At 41.6% G+C, this 24969-nt stretch overlaps 2 protein-coding genes across 3 annotated transcripts in view; one reads left to right on the top strand and one right to left on the bottom strand.

Annotated features, from left to right (window-relative positions):
• The window catches only part of BTK (Bruton tyrosine kinase), a 28296-nt gene extending 11405 nt beyond the window's left edge, over positions 1-16891 (bottom strand). Inside the window, exons 1-5 of one of the 2 annotated variants that reach the window (XM_081221863.1) lie at positions 16784-16891; positions 8230-8399; positions 7589-7687; positions 5618-5686; positions 4051-4132 (exon numbers count right to left, since the gene is read on the bottom strand). In XM_081221863.1, coding sequence (XP_081077989.1) covers positions 4051-4132; positions 5618-5686; positions 7589-7687; positions 8230-8370 — 391 coding nt within the window. In that variant the 5' untranslated portion in view covers positions 8371-8399; positions 16784-16891. Of the gene's footprint in view, positions 1-4050; positions 4133-5617; positions 5687-7588; positions 7688-8229; positions 8452-16783 lie in introns of those variants that run through there. The other variant, XM_081221862.1, reaches the window with a different exon arrangement.
• A 3622-nt stretch (positions 16892-20513) lies between these two features.
• RPL36A (ribosomal protein L36a) lies at positions 20514-23221 on the top strand. The gene is made up of 5 exons (XM_081222196.1): positions 20514-20623; positions 21033-21138; positions 21341-21408; positions 22721-22843; positions 23151-23221. The coding sequence occupies exons 1-5, from the start codon at positions 20621-20623 to the stop codon at positions 23169-23171; spliced, it is 321 nt and encodes a 106-aa protein (XP_081078322.1). The 5' UTR covers positions 20514-20620; the 3' UTR covers positions 23172-23221.
• The last annotated feature ends 1748 nt before the right edge of the window (positions 23222-24969 follow it).

Here is a 24969-nt window from a genome sequence, read left to right as displayed (position 1 = left end):
GGCCAGATGCATTTTATAGGCAAATGAACAAAAAGTGCCATCTTTTTTTAAAGTGCTATCTTGATGCTTTTCTAAACATGGATTTGAAGGCTTCTAACCAGTCTACCCTGCCCACCCTCACCCCTCACTTTTTCAGCATACCCCTTCACCATTGCACCAAATGCATGGTGGTGGGAGCTGTTCAGATGGGGTGCAGGCTACAGGGGGCTACATCGTCTGTAGAGAACTTTAAAATAATAAAACCAAGCAAAAGCCTGTCTGACTTTCATTATTACCAGGCACTGGCAATTCTGAACAATGTTCCAGGTACTCCTCCCAGCCAGAACTGATTGCTCCCACCCTCTGCCCTCCCCCCCCCATGCCACTACCATCACCCAGGGATTTGAAGAGTCTTGGGTGCAGGCTTGGGCACCAGTAGACATTTCAGAAATTCTTAATCAGCAACTAGCTGCTCTGATAAATTAAGCTATGCTAATATGCTAATGAGAGGCTATAGGGCTTCCTGCCCCCCTACCTCCAGCACACTCATTATGAACCCACCCTACATTCCCAAATAATTAAGAGGTCCCTCGAAGATGGCACCCCTTCTTTTGTTGGTCAACGCAGCGCTGGTATTTCTAGCTACTTAGGAGAGAATTGCAAAAGCAGAGTGTCTGTTACAAACTGAATGTTTGTGTCCCCCAAAATTCATATAATGAAGCCCCCCCAGTGCGATGATATTAGGAGATGGGGCCTTAGGGAGGTAATTAGGTCATGAGAGTGGAGCCCTCATGATGGGATTAGTGCCCTTAGAAGAAGAGACTGGAGAGAAATTCTTTCTCTCTGCCATGTGAGAACACAGTGAGAAAGTGACCGGTCTGCAAGCCAGGTAGAGAGTTCTCACCAGGAACTAAATTGGCCAACACCTTGATCTTGGACTCCCCAGCTTCCAGAACTGTGAGAAGTAAATGTTTGTTGTTTAAGTCACCTGGTCTATGATGTTCTGTTATGGTAGCCCAAGCTGATTATGACAGCGTCCTAGTGGGAGGACTAGGAGAAAACTGCTTACTTCACCAATGCATAGGGCCAGCCCTATCTGGGAAGCACTAATGGTTGATGCACATTCCAAGTACTTGATGGGTTGATCTCTCATATTCATTTTTTTCAGGATAATGGCTAAAATTCTGTTTGGGGAATGAATGAATGATTACTCCCCATATATGTCATTGGAGTTTCACCAAGGCCACTCTTTCATTCATTTTGGTGAGGTCAGGTCATTTGCTTATTTTTGAAGCTGCAGTTAGGATAGCCTCTATTGAGCTGGACCAAATGAAGAGTCTAGAGTGAATGTAGACAAATATCTGTGGTGCTGTAACATTAAAGTGCCCACTGCCATGTTCAAGGAAGTGGAAGGAGAGAGCCCAGGGCTAAGTCCTCAGGAATATAAACTTTGCATAGAAAGTACCACTGAAAAAAGATGGCAGCTCAATATGAGGTACCTGAGGCCCTACTTTTTAAATTGAAGTATAACTTACATATAATAAAATGTACAATCTAAGATATCCAGCTAACCATATTTGTGTACAACCATTTAACCACCACTCAGATCCAGCACCTCAGAAGGCTCCCTCATGCCTCTTCACAGCCAATACCACTACAGAGGTAGCCAGTATACCATGAGGTCCCCTTTTCATGTTAGTGATTTCCAATTGGTGCATTTTACCTCAGAGTGGGATAACTTATCACTAGAGTGGGCACTCAATAAATATTTGTTGGGCTAACCTACAACTGGTTTCTCCCTCAGCTAGTATGTCCCACCTTCCCCTATTTCCAAACTAAATCCTAGCTGTCCATCAATGTGGATCCCAAGTTGGTGGTAGTTGTTTACTCTTGCAGAAAAATCAATTAACACACCTATTTGTTGGTCCCTTTCTGTGTGCAGGGCAATTTATGAGGCACTGTGGAGAGAACCAAAGAAGTACAAATATATATGCCCTCTGGAGCTCTGTGTGTATTTCTCTGCCTTGGAGGTAGCATCTTGATTTAGAGCGCAGACTCTAGAGCCTGAGTTCAAAGCCTGACCCTGCCACTTACTAACTGAGTGCCTTTGGGCCAGTTATTTAACCTCTCTATACCTCAGTTTTCTCATCTCTAAAATGGGGATGGTGAAAATAACTGCCTCATATGGTTGATATGAAGAAGAAATGAGTTAATATATGTAAAGAATATAGAGAAGATCCTGGATCATAATAAGCATTACTGAAGTGTTTGCTCATTTTGTACCCCCAGGGCTAAATCCGACCTCTTCAAAACATGTCAAGAACTGAACTGTGTGGTGCAAGACATCACCTATTTGTAATCTTCACGTGGCCTTACTCTAAAATATCTTGCAGCCAACTACAGGTGCAGTTTCTGGGCTTGAGAACCAAGAAGCACAAAAATATGCAATGAGCTTAGGCTTTGGAGTCAAACAGACCTAGGGGTGTAGTAAGAACCCAGGCTCCACCACTCACTAGCTATTTGCCCTTGAGCAACTTACTTAACCCCTTTGAGCTTCAGTTCCCTCATCTGTAAATAGGGGAATAATACATACTTAATAAGCTTATTGTGAGGATTAAATGTGCTAGTCTGTTTGAAGCACTTGGCACAGAGCCTGGTACAGAGTTAGTGCTCATTAAGTGTTAGTTGCTGTTTTTAGCCCAAGGTTGCTGTGAGAATTAAATGAGATAATAAATACAAGGTGTCTAGCTTGGTGTCTGGCACATAGAAAGAACTAAGTAAATGACACTTCTCTTTCTTTCTCCTCTCCTCTTTCAGCTTGAAAGATTTGATGATTTTTATGTTAGCCAGACTTACATTCAAGGGAGTGAACAAAGCTGGTGTAGTCAGCCACTGCATATCAGAGTCTAAATGTTTATTAAGACAAAGGGCTGTCACGCAATAACCCAACCATGCCATTATCAGTCTGCCATCCTTCCTGTTTCTCTAGGCAGCCTTTCCTGATGTCAACTCAACCAGTTAATCTCTCAGTCACTTGACGTGTGGCTATATATACACACAAATATGTGCGCATGCATCCTGTGCTGTAAGCATTTACAGTCAAGTTTATCTGAGCACACTGTATGGTCTGTGTGAAATACTGAACTATATTCAAGTTGAGGTCCTCACAAAGCAAGGAACATGAAATAGTTCCTTGGAAAATATTTATCCACAATGAAAAGATGTACAGTGCTTTCTTGTACAGTGCTTTACAGTTTTCCATGTGCTTTCACATACCTTACCTCATTTGATCCTTAGGACAACCCTGGAGGTAGGTACTGTAGGCATCATTATTATTCCTCTTTCAGAAGAAAAACCTGAGCCTCAAAGAAGCTTGTTAGCCTACTTGCCAGAGGTCACCCAGCTTATTAGTGGTAGAAGAGGACTTGGAACCAGGTTCTTTACTCTGACCCCAAGCACTCTCATAATCATGTATTTAATTTTTTTGGAACTAGATATTTCATACCTAGGATTCAAAATATTGAAATAACCATTGAATGCCACACCATACCACCCTTGTAATTGGTGTGAAGAATGGGACCTCTTTTATAAATAGGGAAATGGAAGGGCCTACAATTACAAAATTGCATTAGAGAGACAGTGGTAGAACTGAGTTGAAACTCTTAGTCTAGCATGTGATCTTTTATTCATATGATGGAATACTGAACTCAATTGTATCATTAATATTGAAGAAAATGCAATATTTCTCCCCCCATTCTCTCTCTCTCCTCCCTTCTCTCTCTCCCTCCTTCCCTTCTCCCTCTGTTTCTTCTTTCTTTCACCTCCCTTCTTCCATCCTTTCTTTTTTCCTCTCTCCCTTTCTTCTTCTCTCCTTCCCTCCCTGTTCCCTTTTTCTTTCCTTCTTTCTTTCCTTTTTCTTTCTTTCTCTTTCTTTCTTTCTTTCTTTCTTTCTCTTTTCTTTCTCTCTCCTTTCTCTTTTTCTCCCTCTCTCCCAACTTTTCTCTTTCCTTCCTCCCTTCCTTCCTTTCCTTCTTTCTTTGGAAACTAGTTTATTTTCCAAATAATTCTCACCATTTTTGAGCTGGTGAATCCAACGCTTCCTCAGTTCTTCAGTTGGGGAGAAGACATAGAGAGGCCCTTCATCATATACAACCTGGGGCAATGGACACACAGACTTCAGCAGTTAGGAGTCAGAAAATAAAAAGACCTTGAAGGAACTAATCTTAAGCTACAACTTTGTAAAATGATACTGGAAAACCAAGAAAAGGCAGGGTCTTCAGTGAGCAGTGGAGCTGGGGTCATGTGAACCATCTGAAGAATTCCTGAACAATTCATATCCAGGGATGTAGGACTTAGAAACTCTTTGCTTTGTGAATACTCCTGGGTCCTCTTGACTTGTATTTCAATTTGTGTGTAAACTTAGTTCATAATCTTCAGCCCTTGGTGGAGTCAAGATTTTTGTTTATCCAATGAAGGATATTTTATGATCTTATTAAACCTTGAGTTTGTATAGAAGATAATTGAAGTAATGATTTATGTAACAAATCTTGATTAGTACATGTGGATTATACATTTCATCAATATGGAGCACATTTTAAACTCTTGGCTGATTTTCCCCCCACTGCCTAGTGGCCTCCCCTTGCCAATATTAGCCCAAATAAACCAAGTTTGGAACTACATACCTACTTCAAAAAGAGTGAAGTATATATTAAGCATTGTCATCAAATCAGTCAGTATTTTTTGAACACCACACACGTACAAGGCATTGTGTTAGGTGTTACGGAGATGTACAAAACTTATAAGATGTGGTTCCAACCCTCACAGACTTGACAGACATCACAGTGGATTCTAAAGCCAAATGTAAATTAATTTTGAATTATCTGCTATTTACCAGTATCCACTAGCCCAGTCAAACATCAACTTATTGAAAGACAATGGTAGTAAAAACTGTGTCTAAAACACCCCTCCTTCACAGGTTTTGTAAACTTTGTTACCCTCAGGGACATGAACAAGATCCTTCTACATTTTTCTTTTTGCTTGTTAGTCTTGCTGTGCTCATAAATCCATGACAGAAAGCCCCCTCCCCTGAGACTTTCCACTTCCTTTTCTGGCTTTCACTGTTGCAGAGGCTGCTATATTCATGACATGTGGCCTCAGAGTTCTCAGGACATAAGCAAACCAAATCGGAGATTGAATCTGAAGCTCTTGCTCTCTTTTATGGCTTACATTGTATCTACCAAACAGATGTCTATGTGACTCTTCAGTTATTCCAGACTAGAATAGAATTTAAGTTTATATGTAAGTCTAATAAGCCTTCCCTACACCGAACTTCCTAATACTACTCCTTCCCTCCCCTCTTCTGTCTTTTCAACCCACATGGCCACCATTAGACAGATAGGCAGAACTAGAAGGAAGTGAAATGCTCACTTAACAAACAGAGCATCTTTCTCAATGCCATTACCATAGACAAGATACACCATAATAGAATTAGTGCCATTATGGATTCTCTTTGAGGTGTAGAGACTAAAAGAAACTATGTTTGATTGGAAAAATAGAAAAGCAAACACTAACAGCCCATGCCATCCCTAACGATTATATTACAGGTCCCTTTGTGAGCTAGTGAGAGAAAATACCTTACCTGGAAGGGGTAAGGGAACCTTTCAATAATTGAAATCTGCTCCATTTCACTGCACTCTTCTCCCCTTCTCTGCAGTGACAGAAGAAATCATAGTTATTGGTTGATGCATTGCTCTTTTCTGGATTTCCCTAGGTACTGGGAGTCTTTTGCAGTGGTTCCAGAGGGCTCTCCTGCATGGACAATGCTAATCCTTAGTGATTGCTTCCTATATCCCAGTAGGGAAACATATCCATAGGATCCAGCACATACTCATTCAAAAAAAAAATCTCAGGTATCTCAAACTATTGAGGAAAGGGAGGTTAATTAATAAATGATGCTGGGACAAACATTTAACCACTAATATTGTCAGAGGTGGGGGGCAGGTAGTTAAGGTAGCTATTTCACACCATACACCAACGTAAATTCTGGATGGATTCAAGAGCTTTATATAAAAGAATGAAACTATGACTAACAGAAAAAAACATAACTATTTACATAATTTTGTGAGAGGCAAGGCCTTTCTAATATAATGCTAAAAGTTAGAACCATTAAGAGAAAGATGAGCTAATTTGATGACATAGACTTTAAAACCCACTATGGTTAAAAAAAAAGTATAAACAAAATACAAAGATAAATGAAAAACTGGAAAAGTATTTTCAACATATATTATAGTTAAAGTTAACATAGCTAGATCTCTTAAAAAGTACTAGGAGTAAGGTAAACATTTCAATAGAAAAACTGGCCAAAAATTTAACAGGAATTCACAAATGGAAAAATATAAATGAGCTGTAGCCGTATAATTGTCCAACCTTATGAGTAACAAAAAAATTGCAAAATAAGTCAGCAATGAAGTCATTGTTCTTGGCTTTCAAATTAACAAATATTTAAAATATCTGGCATTGGAAAGAATGTTGAGGAATAGAGACTGTCATACAGAGCCTGTAGGTGTATGTGATATTCAAATTCTACTTCTACAAAATTAAATAGAATAAAACTATAAGAATAATCAAAGCATACAGATTTTATAAAGAAAAGAACAAAATATTACTCCTAGGAAGTTATTATAAATAAAAGAATAACAAAAGTACATAAAGATGTATGCAAGAATGTTCCTTTCAACATGATTTATGATATCAAATAAATTGGAAACAAATATCTAGTAATAGGAGATTGGTTAAACAAATTACAATATATCCATGATAGGGTATACTATACAGTCATTAAAATCATTTTATTAAAGAGTATCTATTGTTATGGGGAAAAGTTTATATGGTTAAATTGAAAATGTAGGTGGCAAAGTAAGATGTGTAGTATAATATGATTCTATGTTTAAAATATATAACATATATATTAGTGTGAGTGTATGTGTTGTTAATGGAGAAAAACATGTTAAGTCCATACAGGAACATGTTAATAGTTGTTTTAGCTGAATAATGAGATTATGCATGATTTTATCTTCTTTTTGTGCTTTTTAAAAATATTTTGCAAAGTTTCTATAATAAATACGCATTACTCTTGACATCAGGAAAAAATGATTTAAAAAAAAGTCAACTAGGAAATCAGTAGACGTTAGGTCCTCGGGAGGCTCTGGGAAATGAGAGAAGAAACAGTGAGCTACTAAAGAATCTCATGACTCAGAGCCCTAGAGTTCTGGCTTTCAGACTAACTCAAGCTTGTAAATCTGATCCTGGTGACTGAGGGAGTAAAACCAATCATCTCTGATCAGTTTGAAAACTTGATGTGATATCATCTTAAGATTGGCGTTACAAGTTTTCCAGATTAAGTGAGTTGTTCTGCATCTGGGGAAAAGACGCTGAGACTCAGCATAACCAATATGTGGCAGTGTGAAGAACATATATGGGAGCGTTATGTGTCCCACACTGCACAGCATCACAGGTATATTTACGGAGAATTGAAGTGTTCCAAATTTCTTAACTGCAACCCTCCTGCCCCCCGCCCCCGTGCCCAGTTCTAACAATAGCCTCTTCTCACCGGAATCTGTCTTTCGGGGGGAGGATTTTTCTCAGGAACCACTGTTTCAACACAGGTGATCTTCTCAACATCTATTGAACCCTTCTTACTGCCTCTTCTCTGAGAAAGAGAATGAGGAAGAAAATGAGAAAGATTAAGAGCGATTAAGCAACCAGATGATTAGATTTCGCTATCTCATCATTCAACACAGTGAAGTGACACCCACACTCTATATCAGGACCTGTCATTTTGAAAACACGAACAAACAAACCCCAAACAACTTCCAGATCTATGAACCTAACCTTTTTTGACTACCAAATGGAGGGCAAACACTATAGAAGAGTGGATGACTTTGTGTGCCTTTAACATAAAAAATAAGGAAGCAATTTCCAAGTCTTTGATTTCATTCTCAACAATCATTTAATGAGTGCTCACCAACTGCAAGAATCCATGGTGAGATTTTCCCCATAGCTTCTTAGCACCTTTGAATTTTTGCTCCAGTATGTCTGTAGCTAGTTCTGGGCTAGGAAACATTTTGCTGAGTTTGAAGTGTACTTGGGTCCCTTCCACCTACCCCCTCCAACCAAAAAGGATCTACCTCCCCCCAAGGCAGATCTAAGGCCAAGTCCTTAAAACTCAGGTTTCACAGCAGAGAAACTCACCCCACGTTCAAAGTCATACTCATAGTAGGAAAGTTTTTGCACGGTCAAGAGAAAGAGGCGCTTCTTGAAGTTTAAAGGTGATGTTTTCTTTTTCTGCTGGGATCGCTTCAGAAAGATGCTCTCCAATATCACTGCAGCCATAGCTTCTTCTTTCTGGAGCTCACTGGGTGCTGTTGATAATGAAAGTTCTTGAGGACCCAGCACATTGAACCTCATCCCTCCTGGTTCCCCCTCAGCCTAGCCACCTAGTTTCAAATGGAACAGAAACGTTCAGAGCTAACAAAGAGCCTTCTTACTTTGACGTCCTCCTTCCATAGCCCCCATTTCTGCCAGTTTTCAGGTATAATGGATGCACATCGAAGTGGGGTGATTGATTCTACATCACGAGTTCATATAAACTGGGTTCTTGTATAAAGCAATGGAATGCTCTGGATATCAAGTGACATGTACCCATGTGCTTGGTAATGTCTAGAGGCAGCTCTACACTAACCACCCTTTTATGATACGTGCAGAATCTGTGAACAGTAAAAGTCTCTGTGCAGCTGTTGACCCTTATATCCCCAGAAGGGATAATGCAGGTGCCAGAACTCCACTGAGGCAGATATTGGACTTTCAGTTCCCAGTTTCCTAGACAGTGAGTGTAATTTTTCATACATTGTCCCACTGGGGTCTGTAACCAAGGGGTCTAATAAGGATACGGAGGCTGCACCTGCAGTTATGGACATGTACTAACTGCCACCCAACTGATTTTTCCCATCACCCTCTGGCTGAGATACAAAGGATAGAAGCTTTGTTCTAAAATTGAAAAACAATTTTTGAGAGGTAGTTGTTTTGTTTTGTTTTTGGTTTTCCTTTCCTTTTTGCTTAGATTAGTTCTTTCAGACAGCATCATGCAAAAGTGATGCAACTGTCTTAATCTTATAGGTGGTCTCTCTGATCATTTATGAAAAGTAACTTGTTTAGCCTCTCCAAAATTACAGTACTTCAGAAAGATTCAGTTTAGGTAACTGAAATACAGAAAGGCAAAGAAGGTTACAAAAATCACCATTGTTTTTTTTATTCACACAAAACACACAGTTATTCACTTAAATGCACTATCTTTTATTACCAACCCAAACCTTCGTTAGAAAGATAAAGTGAAAATATAAATACTGCCACAAAAATAGAGCACTAAAAAAAATACTGAAAAAAATCACCAAATCACCAGCCCCTTCTCCCTCAAGTTTTGTTGGAGGTAAGTTTTTTCCTGAAGGGTGTAGGTTTTTTTTTTTTAAAACTACTTATGGTTTTGGTGGCACCATGGAAGCAAAATAAAGTCAGTAGTTTTTTGTACTTGTCAAGCATAGGTTACTTCTCACACCAGGAAAGCAAGGGAATGGTTTCTTATCGAAGCCTGAGGCTATCCACACCATTATTTTGCTCTTTCCTGTGGTGTAAAATGTTCTATTATTATACTGAGGAGACAAAAATAGGTTACAGGAACACCAGGGATGTTCAGAATGATCACTTTGTTATTTATTCATCATGTGGATGCCACTGTTTTCTGGTGGTAGACTTGTTCAACTTTTTATAAATGATCTTTTGAGAAAACTGGGCAAAGGAGCAAACCTTTCCCTACACCCTCCACACAGCTCTCTTCCCTGACTCCCTGGTTTAAATCGTCTCTCACAGGAGTGACAAACTGATAAGAGTTTGCAACCAACTAGAGTTCTATCTAGCATTCAGATTCAGCTCAAACGCCAAAAAAGATTTCTTTTAACATTAAGGTTTTTCATTTACTCAGAAGTAGTGGTAACCAAGTAATAATAGTCTATTCTCAGGAACTGCCAACTCATCGAGATCCCTGTACTAATATCACATTTGTTCCCATGGTGAATTCCAATTAAGTACCTATTCACAACCAAAGACTCAACTTAGAGAAGACAAAATAATACCCTAAAGAAACTGAGTAGCATGACCAGTAAATTGGATCAGAAGCATCCGAACAAACCACGTCCATTTGTTCCTCTTTTAGCTGAGTGAAGCACACCCATCATTTTACCTTTAGTTTTGTTGCAAGCTCTTGGTGCATACACTCCCTGTTCAGACCCAGCATCTGCTTCAGTCTTGGCCTCTGCTCTTATTTCCTATAAGACAGGTCCTTCTGGAAGCTGCCTCTGTTCTTTTTCTTTTTTAGAAAAAAATCCAGTTTGTACAGGAGGAAGCCTTCCTCTAAGTGTCTGTGTTGGGGTAGGGTTTAGTGCTGGTCTAAGTATGAGGAAGTAAGTAAGCCTCTCACTAGCCATCACCCCTCTGAGCATGGGGTGAAATGGCCTCTACTTCTAGAACATTGAGCTGGAGGACTGCTGGGATTTCTATGGCCTGGTTGCTCCCTCTTTGATTGCTTTTCCCCATTCCTTGTGATCCACTCCAGGCACACACAGCCTGAAAATGTGGTAGTTCTTCCTTAGTCACCATTAGTCCATCCACCACTAATGTGAAAGGAGAGGCATCTGCTTTATGTCTTCCTGAAGGTTGGTGTGTAATGGACACTCTGCTTTAGAGGATAGTTGCAGCTTCTTTGGGTACTTATTGTGAAAGGTCCTAATTTTTTTCTAACAATTTCAGCAGCCCACAGAGTCAATTTGACCACAAAAGATGCACAGTGAGGGCTGACCCTGCACCTCACTCAAGTGGTGGGGTTGGGGGTGGAAACGGAAGTGACATGAATATTACACACACACACACAAACACACACACACACACACTTCACACAGAAAAAATGAGGAGGAGAAAAAAGAATAGAAAGACACACACAGAGCTCTTCATTTAAAATATAAAGTTCCAGTGTTATAATGTTCTCTTTATTAAACTACAAATGCAAAGATTTTCACACGGCCACCTTTTGCAGCCTCGCAGCTCTTTATGGAGCAGTAGAATTCCAAAAGAGAATGCTTAGTAGTAAGAGTTCAGCCACTTTACAAACTGCACTATGCCAAAGAATTAATGTAAATAGCACTTGCAGAATCAGTAAACTAAACCACCTTTGGCTCCTATCTTTGCTCATGCTAAGATAAAACACTATTAGGGGGACTTCCCTGGTGGTGCAGTGGTTAAGAATCTGCCTGCCAATGCAGGGGACACAGATTCGAGCCCTGGTCCGGGAAGATCCCACATGCCGTGGAGCATCTAAACCCGTGCGCCACAACTACAGAGCCTGCGAGCCCCAGCTACAGAGCCCGTGTGCCACAACTACTGAAGCCCGTGCACCTAGAGCCCATGCTCCACAACAAGGGAAGCCACCACAATGAGAAGCCCACACACCGCAACAAAGAGTAGCCCCCGCTCGCCGCAACTAAAGAAAGCCCGCGTGCAGCAGCGAAGACCCAATGCAGCCATAAATAAATAAATAAATAAATTTATTATTTTTAAAAAATTGGCTATTATTAAAAAAACAAAACAAAACACTATTAGGGACAACACCAGAGAAAAATCAGAAAATGACACAGCCTGTCTATGACTGGGAAGGGTCCAGGAGAAGCTAGTTAGAAATAGTCATTCATGGTTCAAATAACTATTAAGCCAAAATATCCAATAAGCTGCATTTTGTGTTTATTTCTCCTTTAAAGCATTACATAATTGTCCAGCAAGATTCTAGCCATTCCCTTTTCTCCCCAGGGGAATGGAAGGGAACTCATGCTTCTCCCAGTGCAGTCCATCCATCAGACATTTTACACACATTCTTTCATTTATTCCTCATGATAAACAGATGAGGAAAATGAGACTCATGGAGGTTATGTGACTGGCCCAACCTTATCCATTTGTGACCCCACACCCTTGTTTCTGTTGTACCTCATTGCTTCCCAGAGGGATTTTTTTTTTTTTTTGCCTGCAACGAAGTGTGATGCCATCCACCTCAGCACCCTGTTATTCCCCATGGCTATCAGCAAAGAGCACTGGGGACCCCTCACCATCTTCTAAGAACATTTGGCAAAGGAGGAAATGGTGGTTAAGTACAGGGGTAAGTAAGAGAGAATTCAGGATCCGGGGCACTTTCGTCTGCAGTATTCCTCTAGGCTAGAAAGGATGATATGTCCCTCTTAACTGACAACAGTACATTTTCCCACATGAGGATTTTTCTCAGTTCTGCCAAGGTTTTCTTACATTTTCCTTTAAATCCTTTATAAGGAGACCTTATTTAACTGGTCGATTTCTAGAGTTGCCAGCTGTTTTTTCCTTCAGGATTTTTCATTGTTAATGGGATGAAAGCAAAGGGTTTAGGCGGAACACCAACTCTTTATTCTAGGGTTGTTATTGCTTACTGTGAATGTAAAAGTTTGCTTGAATGTACTGTCTTTTATATTGTGAAATATTGCAAATAGGCAGAAAGTAAAGAGAATAACATTACACTCATGTGCTCACTACTTAGCTCTGTAGAATCCTAACATTGTGCCATTTTGTTTCTGGTGTTTTGTTAGAAATGAAATACTATCCACACAGTCAAAACACCCTTGTGTACTCTTCCACAATCTTAGTTCCCTCCCTCCATAGAGGTTACCAATATCTGGAATTTGGCATTTATCATTCCTAGGCATGTTTTTATATAATTACTACATATGTAAGTATCCAAAAAAAACATTTAGTATTGGTTTACATGTTTCACATTTTAATATAAGTGTTACATACTCTTCAGCAACTTACTTTTTTTCTCAATGTAATGTTTTATGATTTAATTATCTTGGCAGCTCTAGTTCATACATTTTAATTCATTTTGATATGTATCAGTATTCTATATGATGAATACATCACAATTTATTTATCCATTCACCTACTGATGGATATTTAGGTTGTTTGTTTTCGATTATAAATAATACTACCATGAACAATCTTGTACATGTGGTCATAGTTTTCCACTCTCAGAATGAATTCTCAGTTACTTAGACAACGTGGCAAACCCAGGTCTGGCTTATGTGTTGGACTATGCACTTCGTGTAATCCCTTGTTCCTTTTTTAGTCCCATCTTCCTGAGGCTTTACTATGAAATCTGGTAGACTTATCAATGGTCTCTCATTAGAGTAGAGTATAGCTGATAGGCCTACTAAAAATCTCTTCTCAAGCCCAAGAAGCATCTCTCAGGTTTTGATTGAGATTTTGATTGAGAATTACCCAGTCTTGGAACCAGAAGAGAAGTCGTCATTAAAATATCGTACCCATAGCAACAAAGAGCCATAATTACTCTTGTTAAGTAAGTTCCCAAGAAGCTCTGTTCAGGCCCTAATGAAAGCTAATTATTTCATGATAAGTTTCAGGGTCAGTGCTATAGGTGACCAAATTTGTGGTGAAGACTTCCAGAAAAATCAGTTTTCTGGCTGCTGGCTAACCAGGGAAATTCTCATCTACTGTAATCATTTCTAAGAGGTCTCGGTGCTCTGGTCTTCTTCAGCATTTCATGTTGTTAACATTTTACAATTTTCTTCTGTGGTTTTGGAAACTTCTGGGTCTGTCATCTCTTCTGCCCTGCACTAGAGACAATAGATTCTGGCCAAGTAATGATGAAAGGAGAGCCAGATAGCGAATCTGCAAGTTTACACTGAGCATCAGTTTGGTGGTAATACTTTCAGCATTGTTCCTCTGCTCTGAGGGTGACTGCTGGGTTGTCCGTCTTTCACTCTGGACTTGTGTGACCCTTTGGCCTTCTTTTTCAATTTAGTTTTTATTTTCCCTGGTTTAAACGTTTTATTTTTTCCGTCAATATCACAATAACACATGTTCATTATAGAAAATGTTTTAAGTACAGGGATATTAAAAAGAAAACATCAATTATAAGCTCATTATCCAGAGACATTAATATTTAGTCATATTTCCTTCCATTCTTTTTCTCTGCATTTTTCTGACTATATTTGAGATCATATTGCACATACTATTTGTAGTTTGCTTATTTTTCTTAACATTATCTAAGTATCCATCTACCTATCCATCCATCCATCTACCCAACACATATTGTCCTCAAAATATCTAAAGTTCTTGTTTAACGTTACTCCTGATTATTTTCCCATGACATTAGGATCTCTATATAAGCATCATTTACCAAGTCAAAAAGTTTGTACATTTTGCATTTTGAAATATATTGATAAAACAGTTTCCAGAAACACTGTAACCAATTTCCACTCCAAATAGCAGTTTTGGAGAGCCTGCTTTTCCCACACTTTTGTCTCTTTTCTGCTCCATTTCTAATCAGTTTTTTTTTTTTTTTTACTGTTTCTATTGCAGACAGATATGTAAGGATGAGTTAATAGACTATAGTTCATTTTCATTTCTGGGAGTCAAGGCAGTGAGTAGAGCTTCTCCTTGAAGTTCAGCTAACTGATGCTAACCCTAAGGCATGTGGTGATGGCTCTCCAAGAGGGAGGTGGAAAGCCTGGGATCAAGGCTTTTGTGTTTCAAATGCTCTCCCAACACCATTAGTCAGTGCACAGGAACCTCCAGAGAAACTGAAAGTCACACGTGGCCCATTTGTTTCAGGGTCCTCAGAGGAGCTCTCTCTCCCCCTCCCCTGATGGCTTCATTTGCATAACCCAGCAGCTTTGGAGTGAATTAGGTCAAGGTCTGTCTCTAGCTTCTTACTGAGCACTACCTCACTGAAAATTCTAGCTCTCCCTTATTCCCAGGAGCTAGAAATCAGATATCGGCATGGCATCCATGGGCAAAATGCAGCAGGCATCTGATGACTCTTTGGAGAACACCCAAACTGGTTTTCAAAAGCCATATCTTCCCCTTATACCTAAGTCACTTCCTGGTATGGGTCTAGTCCACTGAAAGGAAACTCTCTATAGGAAATTTGCTCGAATGGAAATAGTAAATCATACTGATGATAATTTTAAATTGCACCAAGACCCTAGAAGTGGATGGAAAGTTGCACTATTTCTCAACTTGAGGCGTTTACAAAAGATTCTAAACAAATACATCACTAGCCATAAGCCACAGGAATTTGGACTTTAATGCAAGCAGATAGTTTAAATATTCTGAATATAAAAGGGGTCAGAATAGACCAGATAGGGCTAACACTAAGGGATCCTGTTTCAGTAGAATGCATTAGATTATTTAGGGTATTTGCATTTTGTGGCTTATTTGGTAGGTGACATTGTTTTATCAAATAACTGAGGCTCCAAGCGGCTGGAGCACCCTTGGTCAGGGGCTTGGCATGCAAAATGAGGGAAGGAGCAGAACCAGCACACAACTAACAGCACAGAAGATAACCCCTGAGCTGTATAGACCCCTGCCTCTGGGCTTTGCTGCTGCCCTGCCTCTGGAAACAAACAGCATGAGATAGAGACTTTGAGCTTGGAGAGCTGGGTAGCCAGGAAACTGGACAAGGATTCCATTTGGAGGTCCAGAAGCTCACCCAAGGATGTCTTGGTCAGGCCCAGCAATCCCTTTTATTTTAAATGCCACACTATTTGTTCTAGGCAGGTCCTCTGGGGACCTTTGCAGGTCTCAGGCAGAATAAAAATAATAGCAAACAGTGAGATAGGAGCACTGACTATTGCTGGGCCCTATTTTAACTACTTTACATAGATTAACACACTTACTGCTCACAACAATACTATGAGGAAGGCACTAGGCAAGTAGGGGGAAAGGGAAAAGGGAAAACAGGAGGGGAAGAAAGGGGCAAGAATAATTCAATGCAATTCCACAATTATTTATTAAGCACTGACTCTGTTTCAGGGATGGTAATGAACAAAATACAGGAGGGGATAAAGAAGAGGGGATACAGGTAGAGGAAGGAGGAGGATGGAGAGGAGGAGAGGAGAGCAAAGGAGAGAAGAAAATGATGAAGCCTAGAGAAAAGAGAGCCATGCACATGGCAGGCAATGGTAATAGGAAAAAGCTTCCCCGCGACCTCAGGGGTTGGCCACACTGTCTGGGCTGAGGCTGAGGCTGCTGTTTTTTGGCCTAGCCTCTTACCCACTGTTACCACGAGGTTGGCGTACACAGTCCTTCCAACAAGCCAGCTCTGATCCCAGCAATGTTGGCTCGATGCAGCCTGAGGCTTTACACCCTGGTTTTGCCTTTCCTTAGCTTACAGAGCTCAAAAGCCTATTGTGGCATGTGAACTTTGACCATTTTCTCAGACAATCTGCCTCTTAAAAATTCCTTCTTCTAAGGGTCTCATTGACACACGTATCCATTTTGGGTCTTCCGGCAATATTTGACCAAAGGGCTTATTTCTATCCTGGCTTATTTTGCCACCGGCAATAAATCTTATTTTTCTGCCAAATTGTGCAGAGGTGCCTCTTTCCAACATCTGCTACCTGTTCAGATGGTCACCTCATAGCGCTTTTTTCTCTTCTTGTTCCCCCCACAACCTCCTCAGAAAGGACCCTTCCAGCCCCTTCTGATCATCTGAAGAGACTGTCAGGGCCTTGTGCTGATGACACTCCCACCCTCTGTCAGCCTCCTCCGCCAGCGGACTACATGGCACCAGCCACGCTTTCTATCTGGCCTTCAAGGGTCCCAAGGTCCCACAAAAGGTACTTGCTGCTGCTGCCCAGCCCTTGCCATGCCCCAGACCCACCTCAGTCCTGACTTTAATGCAGGTAGCTTCCCGGATGCATTGAGCTGCCAGGACTTTGAAGGTGGGACTCGATCTCAGAAGACACTGGCCCTGGAGACATATTCTTACAGTCCAGAGAGGAAGGACAGTCTGAGCAAACCCCACCCTTTCACAGCCACTCAGTTCCCTTTTTTTGTTTCCTGACTTAAACCAATGTCTTTTTTTTCTTCTTCTCAGCAGCATGGTATCTGGTTCCCTGCTGCTGTCCCTATTCCACTCCCCACCCCAGCTGTCCCCGCCCTTCATTTGCTTGGGACCTCTTCAGTCTGCTCTGAAAGAACCCTTCTCAACATTACTGGGGCCACTGAGACTCTAGGCTGGGCTGGGTTGAGCAGACACGTCCTCAGGCCGACCTCCCCGACGTAAAGGGCCGACATCGCTAAAGGACCGTGGAGACTTACAGAAAAGAGGAGAAATGCAGACATGTGGAGACAAAACAAAGGGACTGGCGAGGAAGGCCATCTTTAGCTTCTCATATCCTCTAAGGCAGACTCAAGGCCACACGGTTAAACTTGCTAGTGAAGGATGGAGAGTGTTCACGAAGGGACCCCAAAGTACAGATCCTGACAGAGGTAGAGACAAGACTTCCCCCTGCTGAGTCATTTTCTAAGAAAGCATTTTTTTTTCTACAGATAAAAATGTCCGAGTGTAAGCCCACATACTGACTTGTGTCCTTCCCGTTTTCTGTGGATGTTGATTTTCTCCATTTTAGATTCGGCCTCAAGGATTAACTCTTAATTTACAGCTTTCTCTTTAATCTTGTAAAACAATAAACCAGACTAGATGTGTTATTTGAAACCTGAATGTTTCATCAGCCACCTCCTAGCCTATGCTCTAGCAGCGATTTTCTCCTGGAGGACTCTCCTAGGAAATGCAGGCAGTACTGGCTGTAGACCAGGACGGCCACAGAGCCACTGGTGACTGATCTGCTTGCCCATCTTGACACATCAGCCACTGCCATATTTACTTGCCCCAGGCGCTGTATGTAGGAACAGATCATAAACCCCACTAGAAGAAGTCCATCAGACTTTTTAAGGGAACAGGATATATTTTTTAAAGTATTTTGTAGGATAGTAGACTAGTTAATCCTCACGTTCACACAAGATAAAGGGGCAGCAAGTGTTGTATGATCTCTCTATTTTATTGACAATTTATATCCTTTCACTAGTCACCTCTGTTTGTTTGTTTGTTTTGCGGTATGCGGGCCTCTCACTGTTGTGGCCTCTCCCATTGCGGAGCACAGGCTCCGGACCCAGCTGCTCCATGGCATGTGGGATCCTCCCAGACCAGGGCACGAACCCGCGTCCCCTGCATCGGCAGGTGGACTCTCAACCACTGTGCCACCAGGGAAGCCCCACTAGTCACCTCTGAATAGCTGCTCCAGTGGCCTGCCTGAGAGTTGGTCCCAGACATTCGCCTTCCCTCCCCTTTTCATCAGTCAGATGCTACTTGTTGTCACATGACCTGTCCCTTCTCAAGGTCCTTCTGGGGATGGAGACTGGGCGTTGATGGGGGATCTAGACAAGGGAGAGCAGGACAAGGGAGAGGGGAAAGTAAAACTAGGCGAGTCTTCACCCTCTGCCCATGTGCACTCTCCTCACAGACTTGTCCAGGTGATGGAAGGACTGCACCCAAATAGTGCCAATATCTAGACATAGGAAAGTGAACAACCACTTATTCTGCGAGGCCAGGCCACATGTAGAGTCCTGTGTTCAATTCTGAGTTCCTCATCTTAGGGGAAATCAATAAGCAGGACCATGTCCAAACCAGAGACCAGGATTGGTGAAGGAATCTAAACCAAAGCCATGCCACATAAAGGTGTGATAGAAAGAACTAAGGTTGATTAGACTAAGAGGGGCCATGTTCTCTGTCTTCATATTTCCATGTTACTAACATCAAAAACCTCTAGAAACTCCTCAAAGCCCAGTAAGACGGCGTAACAGCCTGGCGAGAAGAAGGAAATGCTCTGAGCCTACAGGCTGGCTGTTTGGCAAAGAAACTTTTAGGAAATGTAGCAGGCAGTGGTAATGTTTTTATTAGCTCATTCCCAGAGACCGTCCAACAAAATAGAGCTGATCAGAGAGTCAGTTCTGAACCTATGGGTGTTTCTGGAGGGTTATGCAAGCAGGAGACCCCAAGCTCTCATGGTTCCTTAGCCCTAATCCACTGAAACCTCCTCCTGCGTCCCTGCCCAATTCTGACTCCTTATCATCCTCTACCCTGCAGATGCTCCTGCTTCCCCTGTGTGATTTGTGCAAGGCTGTGGTGTTAAACCACCTGGGATCAAATTCCAGCTCCATAAAATAACCACTGGTGTGACTTTGGGTAAGTGAATTTAAGGCCTCTCGTGCCTCAGTTTTCTCACCTGTTAAACACTAATAAATGTACATACCACCTGGGTTGTTAGGATTAGAAGAGGTAGTATGTAAGGTAGTTAGGAAAATGCCTGGCATATAATAAGTGTTCGATAATTGTTAGCTATTATAATTACCGGGCCACACAATCATACCATATAATGGTAAAGGAACCCAAGCTCTGGAGTCAGATCACCCGTGTTTGTATCCTGACTCCACTAAATACTAGCAGCATTGGGCAAATCATTTAACACCCTATGGCCTCAATTTCCTCATCTGTAAAATGGGAATAATAGTATCACCTACCTCTTAGAATTGCTGTGAGAATTTTTTTTTTTTTTTTTTGCGGTACGCGGGCCTCTCACTGCCGTGGCCTCTTCCCGCTGCGGAGCGCAGGCTCTGGACGCGCAGGCTCAGCGGCCATGGCCCACGGGCCCAGCCACTCCGCGGCATGTGGGATCCTCCCGGACCGGGGCACAAACCCGCGTCCCCTGCATCGGCAGGCGGACTCTCAACGACTGCGCCACCTGGGAAGCCCCTACTGTGAGAATTTTATGGGACAATTAATTTAAAATGCTCAGTACCCTGCAGTCTTTCTCTGCTGGACTCTCTTGAAACCTAGCACATGCCTTCTGCTAGGTATGCAGGGAAGTGAAGAAATGCTGGATACTTTCTATCTTTTGGCCTGGTTATTGCTATTGTTGGAGCTGAACAATTTCATCCTCACTTTTCAGAACCTAGGTCAGTCAACTTGCCTCCCTCAACAAAAGGGGGCTGTTTAATGCCGAGCATTGTTCCTTTCTTACAAAGTATTTAGTCTGTAATTATACATTTATGACATTGATTATTTGATTACTGTGTCCCTCCCCTAGAACAGTGGCCAACACAGAATAGGCATTCAATAAACATCTGTTGAATGCAACAGCTAGCCATGTGATAGATGAACTAGAGCACTGGCTCCCTCCAAGCCTTCAGTGAACCAGCAGTTCACTGTGAAAGATGTTGTTCCCAGTGTCCTTGAAGTGGAACGGGAATGGGACATGGAGGTGGAGGGCTCCTCCACTTGACCGACCCTAGTCCTGGCTTCCCTCGGGTATAGGCACACGGAGGCCAGATGGTCTGGGAAGAGCACTGCTTCCTTCACTTAACGGTGCTACGCAGCAGTATCCACCAAAAGTGATGAAGTGAGGAAAAGTTGCAAAGCTGGAGGGAGGCGGGTGGAAGTTGAAGAGAGTGGATCAGCCTCAGCCGGAGCCCTTCCTTAAGCTTGCGCCCGCGACTCTGAATCGAGTCCTCTCAGCCGCCAGAGGGCGCGGCGCACAGAGTCTTAAACTCTATGGTCGTTCCCACCGACTCCCATGAGGAAGCGCGACCAGAAACCTCCTATATACTTCCGTTTACGGGCAGGCTTCTCTCTTTCTGTGCTGATAGCGCTCTCGCAAACATGGTAGGACCTTGGGGTGGGGCTCAGGCAACATCCAGTTTAATCTTTCTTTCCCGGTTGATGGTGCCTTCCCGGGATGCGTCCAGGCTCCTACGTGGACTCGTTGTACCAAAGAAACCCAATGTTGCCGCGATCGAGCCCAAAGGGACCGGGCTTCGGGGCCAGGAACTGAAGTGATGGGGTCAAAGAGGTAGACTTAGCCAGCGGTAGAGTGAATATGTTCTCGTTTTAGTTTGGGCTCGGCGGAGGCCGCTGTATTTGAAGCACATGGGGCCGGACCACCTTCAAGTTGTGTGTTAGCGAGTTTGAGAGTTTAGTCCTCGTGGGATGCCTTAGCTTTAGCTGGGTCGGGTCGGGCGTTTTGTGCGGCTGGTCTGATAACACTGCGCGTTCTGAACGGTTTATTTACTAGGTGAACGTTCCTAAAACCCGCCGGACTTTCTGTAAGAAGTGTGGCAAGCACCAACCCCACAAAGTGACACAGTACAAGAAGGGCAAGGATTCTCTCTATGCCCAGGGTAAGACGGGCATACGTGACTTGGTTTTAATGTGGCATTTGTGTTGTAGAATACACGAGCCCAGTCCTCCTTCCCTTCCCCACTTGGACATTGATATTTCTGCTGGAAAGCCCAAGATAAAACCGCCGAGAAGACTTTTCCACTTGTCTGTTGTGATTGGTTATGTTTGATAAACCCTGACAAATAACTTTCATTCTCCCAGGAAAGCGGCGGTATGACAGGAAGCAGAGTGGCTATGGTGGGCAGACTAAGCCGATTTTCCGGAAAAAGGTTTGTAGTGGTCACTGTTTGATATGCTTCCCACTTACTGTGGCAGAGACTTTCCATTTGTTTTTAGCCCACACATCTCTACAATATAGGTATGTGTTTTCATAGTTTCAGTGAGATTATCTCAATTACCTGCAGAGACCTAACATCTAGTAGGCAGTGGAGCTGGAAGTTCAATCCAGGTCTCACTCCAGTCTACAATACTGCACTGCCTCATTGTTTTATGTTTTTTGTCCTCTTTTTGAAGAGGCAAACATCAAGGAATGTGCCCTGCCTTCCTCAGGACTGAAGTTTGAGGACACCCGTAAATCCTTTTCTTCGCCCTCTTCCTTATCCGTTGCCATGTCCTAACGAATCCTTAGCTCATGCTTGCAGTAAGAATTGTTCTCTTATTTTGCTTCTCAGTTCAGAAGTCTGCAGTCAGTCTGCTGCCTAACTCATGAAGTCTTAAAGCTCTTTAAAATAGCTATTTAGGTCTTCCACTGGCTTCCTGAATTCCCTGTTGGTCTCAGGCTGAATTTCTGAGTTTCTGTTCTACCTCAGGTGATTTGTCTGCCCCCTAAAGTATACAGTGCTTGGAGCATAGCCTTCCCACGAACATAGCATTTCTTTTGGCACTTAGGTCCTCATTCAGCCTGGTTCCAGAAAGTATTCAGGAATGATTTTAGTGTTCATTTAGGTGCAATAAATGGTTTGATCTCTAGGTGGTGAAATGCCTTTTCACATTTGGGTAACTTGTTTAGGAGATAGGGACATTGTACTTAGGTTTCTGCTCTTTTGAGAACTTTCAAGAATAGAATTCTAACTACAGGAGCAGGCTTTAGAAGTTGAGTATTTGTGGGGAGTTAAATAATACAGTTGAACGCACATAAAACCTAGATGTAATTGTGGGTAGTCTCCGGAGAATAGATATTAAGTAGTACTTATTAAGTCTTATTTAAATGGGTTGTGAAAGTTGTGTTTATTTCATAGTTGCATGGACTCAGTTGACCCATTTTTGGGTGTGTGGAATACTTAACCACCTAGAGCTGAAAGGCCAGGGTGGTGTGATGAATGCCTATTTGATAAGAAGCCCTCTAGGATGTTTGATATGAGTGAAGAACTTGATGTCAGTTAGATAATCTGCCACCATTTTCTCTTAAATACACTGATTTTCACATTTCTGTTTTCTCCCTATAGCTGAAAACAGATTGTCACAACTCTTAAACTTTGCAGAGCTTTGCCTTAAGTAGTACTTGACCCAACAGAGTCATATTTTTGAAGAAAGATTTTCTGTAGTGATTTATGAAGGCTTTGACTTAATTTTATTTTCCAGGCTAAAACTACAAAGAAGATTGTGCTGAGGCTTGAATGTGTTGAGCCGAACTGCAGATCTAAGAGAATGCTGGCTATTAAGAGATGCAAGCATTTTGAGCTGGGAGGAGATAAGAAGAGAAAGGTAGATAATTATGGGGTGGAAGGTGCAATATTTTCTCTATGGCTTTATTATGCTGAGAGAAGTGAACATTTCTGCCTACTCATTTTTGTGGCATCAAGATCAGGGGAAATCCTCTCAAAATAACTAAACTAGATCCATAGCCCGAAGTATTTTGGTGTTGGCTTTGACATGAGTAGGAAGGGGAGGATGAGAAGACTGGCCTTAATAAAGGATGGTGATCCCTTTAGGAATAGACGCTGTTCTTGATGGAGTAAAGGTTCTTTGCAAAATACAAAAACTCACCTTTTTTCTTCCTGTTCTGTTACAGGGCCAAGTGATCCAGTTCTGAGCTTCATATTTTGTTTCGTTATGAAGACAATAAACATTTGAGATTGTTGACTTCGTTTAGTTTCAATTGTTTATTTTTTTGGAAGGGAAATTAACTAGTGCCATGAATAAAATTCTCCTTGGGAAATTTATGCTTGATGGTTCTGGATACTTATTAGGAGTTGAATCTGACTGGTTGAATTCACATCAGATGCTATGATGGTCTAATTTGCACCTTAATCGCTTGGGACTTCATGGGATTCCTTTTGTTAAAAAGCAAAGGCTGTTATTGGTTATCATGGGACATAAGTAGAGACCTGAACTCAGGGCAAATAGAATGAGATCAGTAACAATTACATCCATAGTGAATATGAGGTTCACCAGGAGTGAAATAATTTGTCTCAAATAATGTCTTCTACTAAAGTCACTGAATGAGGAATTTCAACCCGGTTCTCTAGGCACAGCATACTATATTATATATGTCATTAGACTTATTTTCATGCCCCCTAAACATTTTTATATACTTCCTCACATTTTAAAGTAGATATAAATTATTTTCATCATGTTGAAATAATTGCAAAGGATAGAATTTCTAGTGAAACTCCCCAATGGAACCTATGGGGGATAACTGTCCATTTGGTAAAATGCCTAGTAGTTGGACTCCTCTTTGTATACTATTGTATGCTTCATTCTTGTGCTGAAAAACTCTGGGTGTGAAGCAAATAAGCTACACATTTTGGTGACTGGAAGCACATCTCAATGAGAGCAGTTTTCTTCCAAGTTAGTTTCTGTGGTTGAATTGTCTGGATTTACCAATTCTATTCCAATTTTTATTAACTGACAATGCTTTAGCCCTCCAATTTTATTGAAAATAATTGGTAATCACCTGACAGGCAAAGGGATTGTTACAACATGCACTTTGTATTTTGAGTGGGCCTTTTGTGCCCTGTTCGCTTTTGTACTGTCCTGCATTGTGGATGGGTGAGATGAATACACCCTTTTTTGCTTATGTGGGAGAAGGGTGATAGTAAAAGGGGAGGTGGGGAAGGAGCAGGCCTGAAGCACTGACTGCAGGTTGGTCCTCAGGTAAACCAGTTGGAGGAAAAGCAAGGAATTAGAGTATCTGGAAATTGCCTCAGTAACTCATTCCTCCATATGCCAGTTTGAAGTTCATTGCCTCATCATGGAACCTCAAGAGAGAAGGCAATTCATCTTAAAGTGGAGGGGGCCTTCTGGCCAGAGGTTCAGTATTTTAGGTCATAATGTATCAACTGTTGGTGAAAGTAAGCCAATTGCATTTGTTGGATCTAGACTGCAAACAACTTGGATTTGCAAATCTAGGTGGTATGTTTCTTGGCAAGATTCTTCCATAAAAATTCAGTAATGTTGTCTGTTGGGTTGCCTCTAAATTGGCCATTTATGAAGGTTATTCCTGTTGGGGTATTCTTTTGCCCTTCAACTGGGGAAGTAGTTTTTATCTTTAGGCCAAGATAATTAGTGCCATCCAAGAATTAATATCTCAGTAGGTGGCAGTGTAAGGGTTAAGAGCCTGGGTTTAAATCCTGGCTGTAATTTACAGTGAATAAGTACCTACATCAGGGTTGTTGGGAGGATAAAAATGAGTCACTACACCTTATGCGTCTAGAAGAGTGCCTGGCACATAGTTCCAATACAAGCAACAGATATTGCGGGTTTGGTTCCAATAAAGGTAGTCACCAATTTTTTGGTTTTCCAGTGCATATAAAACTTATGTTCAAACTATATTGTAATCTATTAAAGTTTGCAATAGCATTATGTCTAAAAAAAACAATGTATACAGC

The sequence above is a fragment of the Mesoplodon bidens genome (genome assembly GCF_964165515.1).
Source record: "Mesoplodon bidens genome assembly, chromosome: X".
Lineage (NCBI taxonomy): Eukaryota > Metazoa > Chordata > Mammalia > Artiodactyla > Ziphiidae > Mesoplodon > Mesoplodon bidens.
This window is presented reverse-complemented; position numbering and strand designations above follow the sequence as displayed.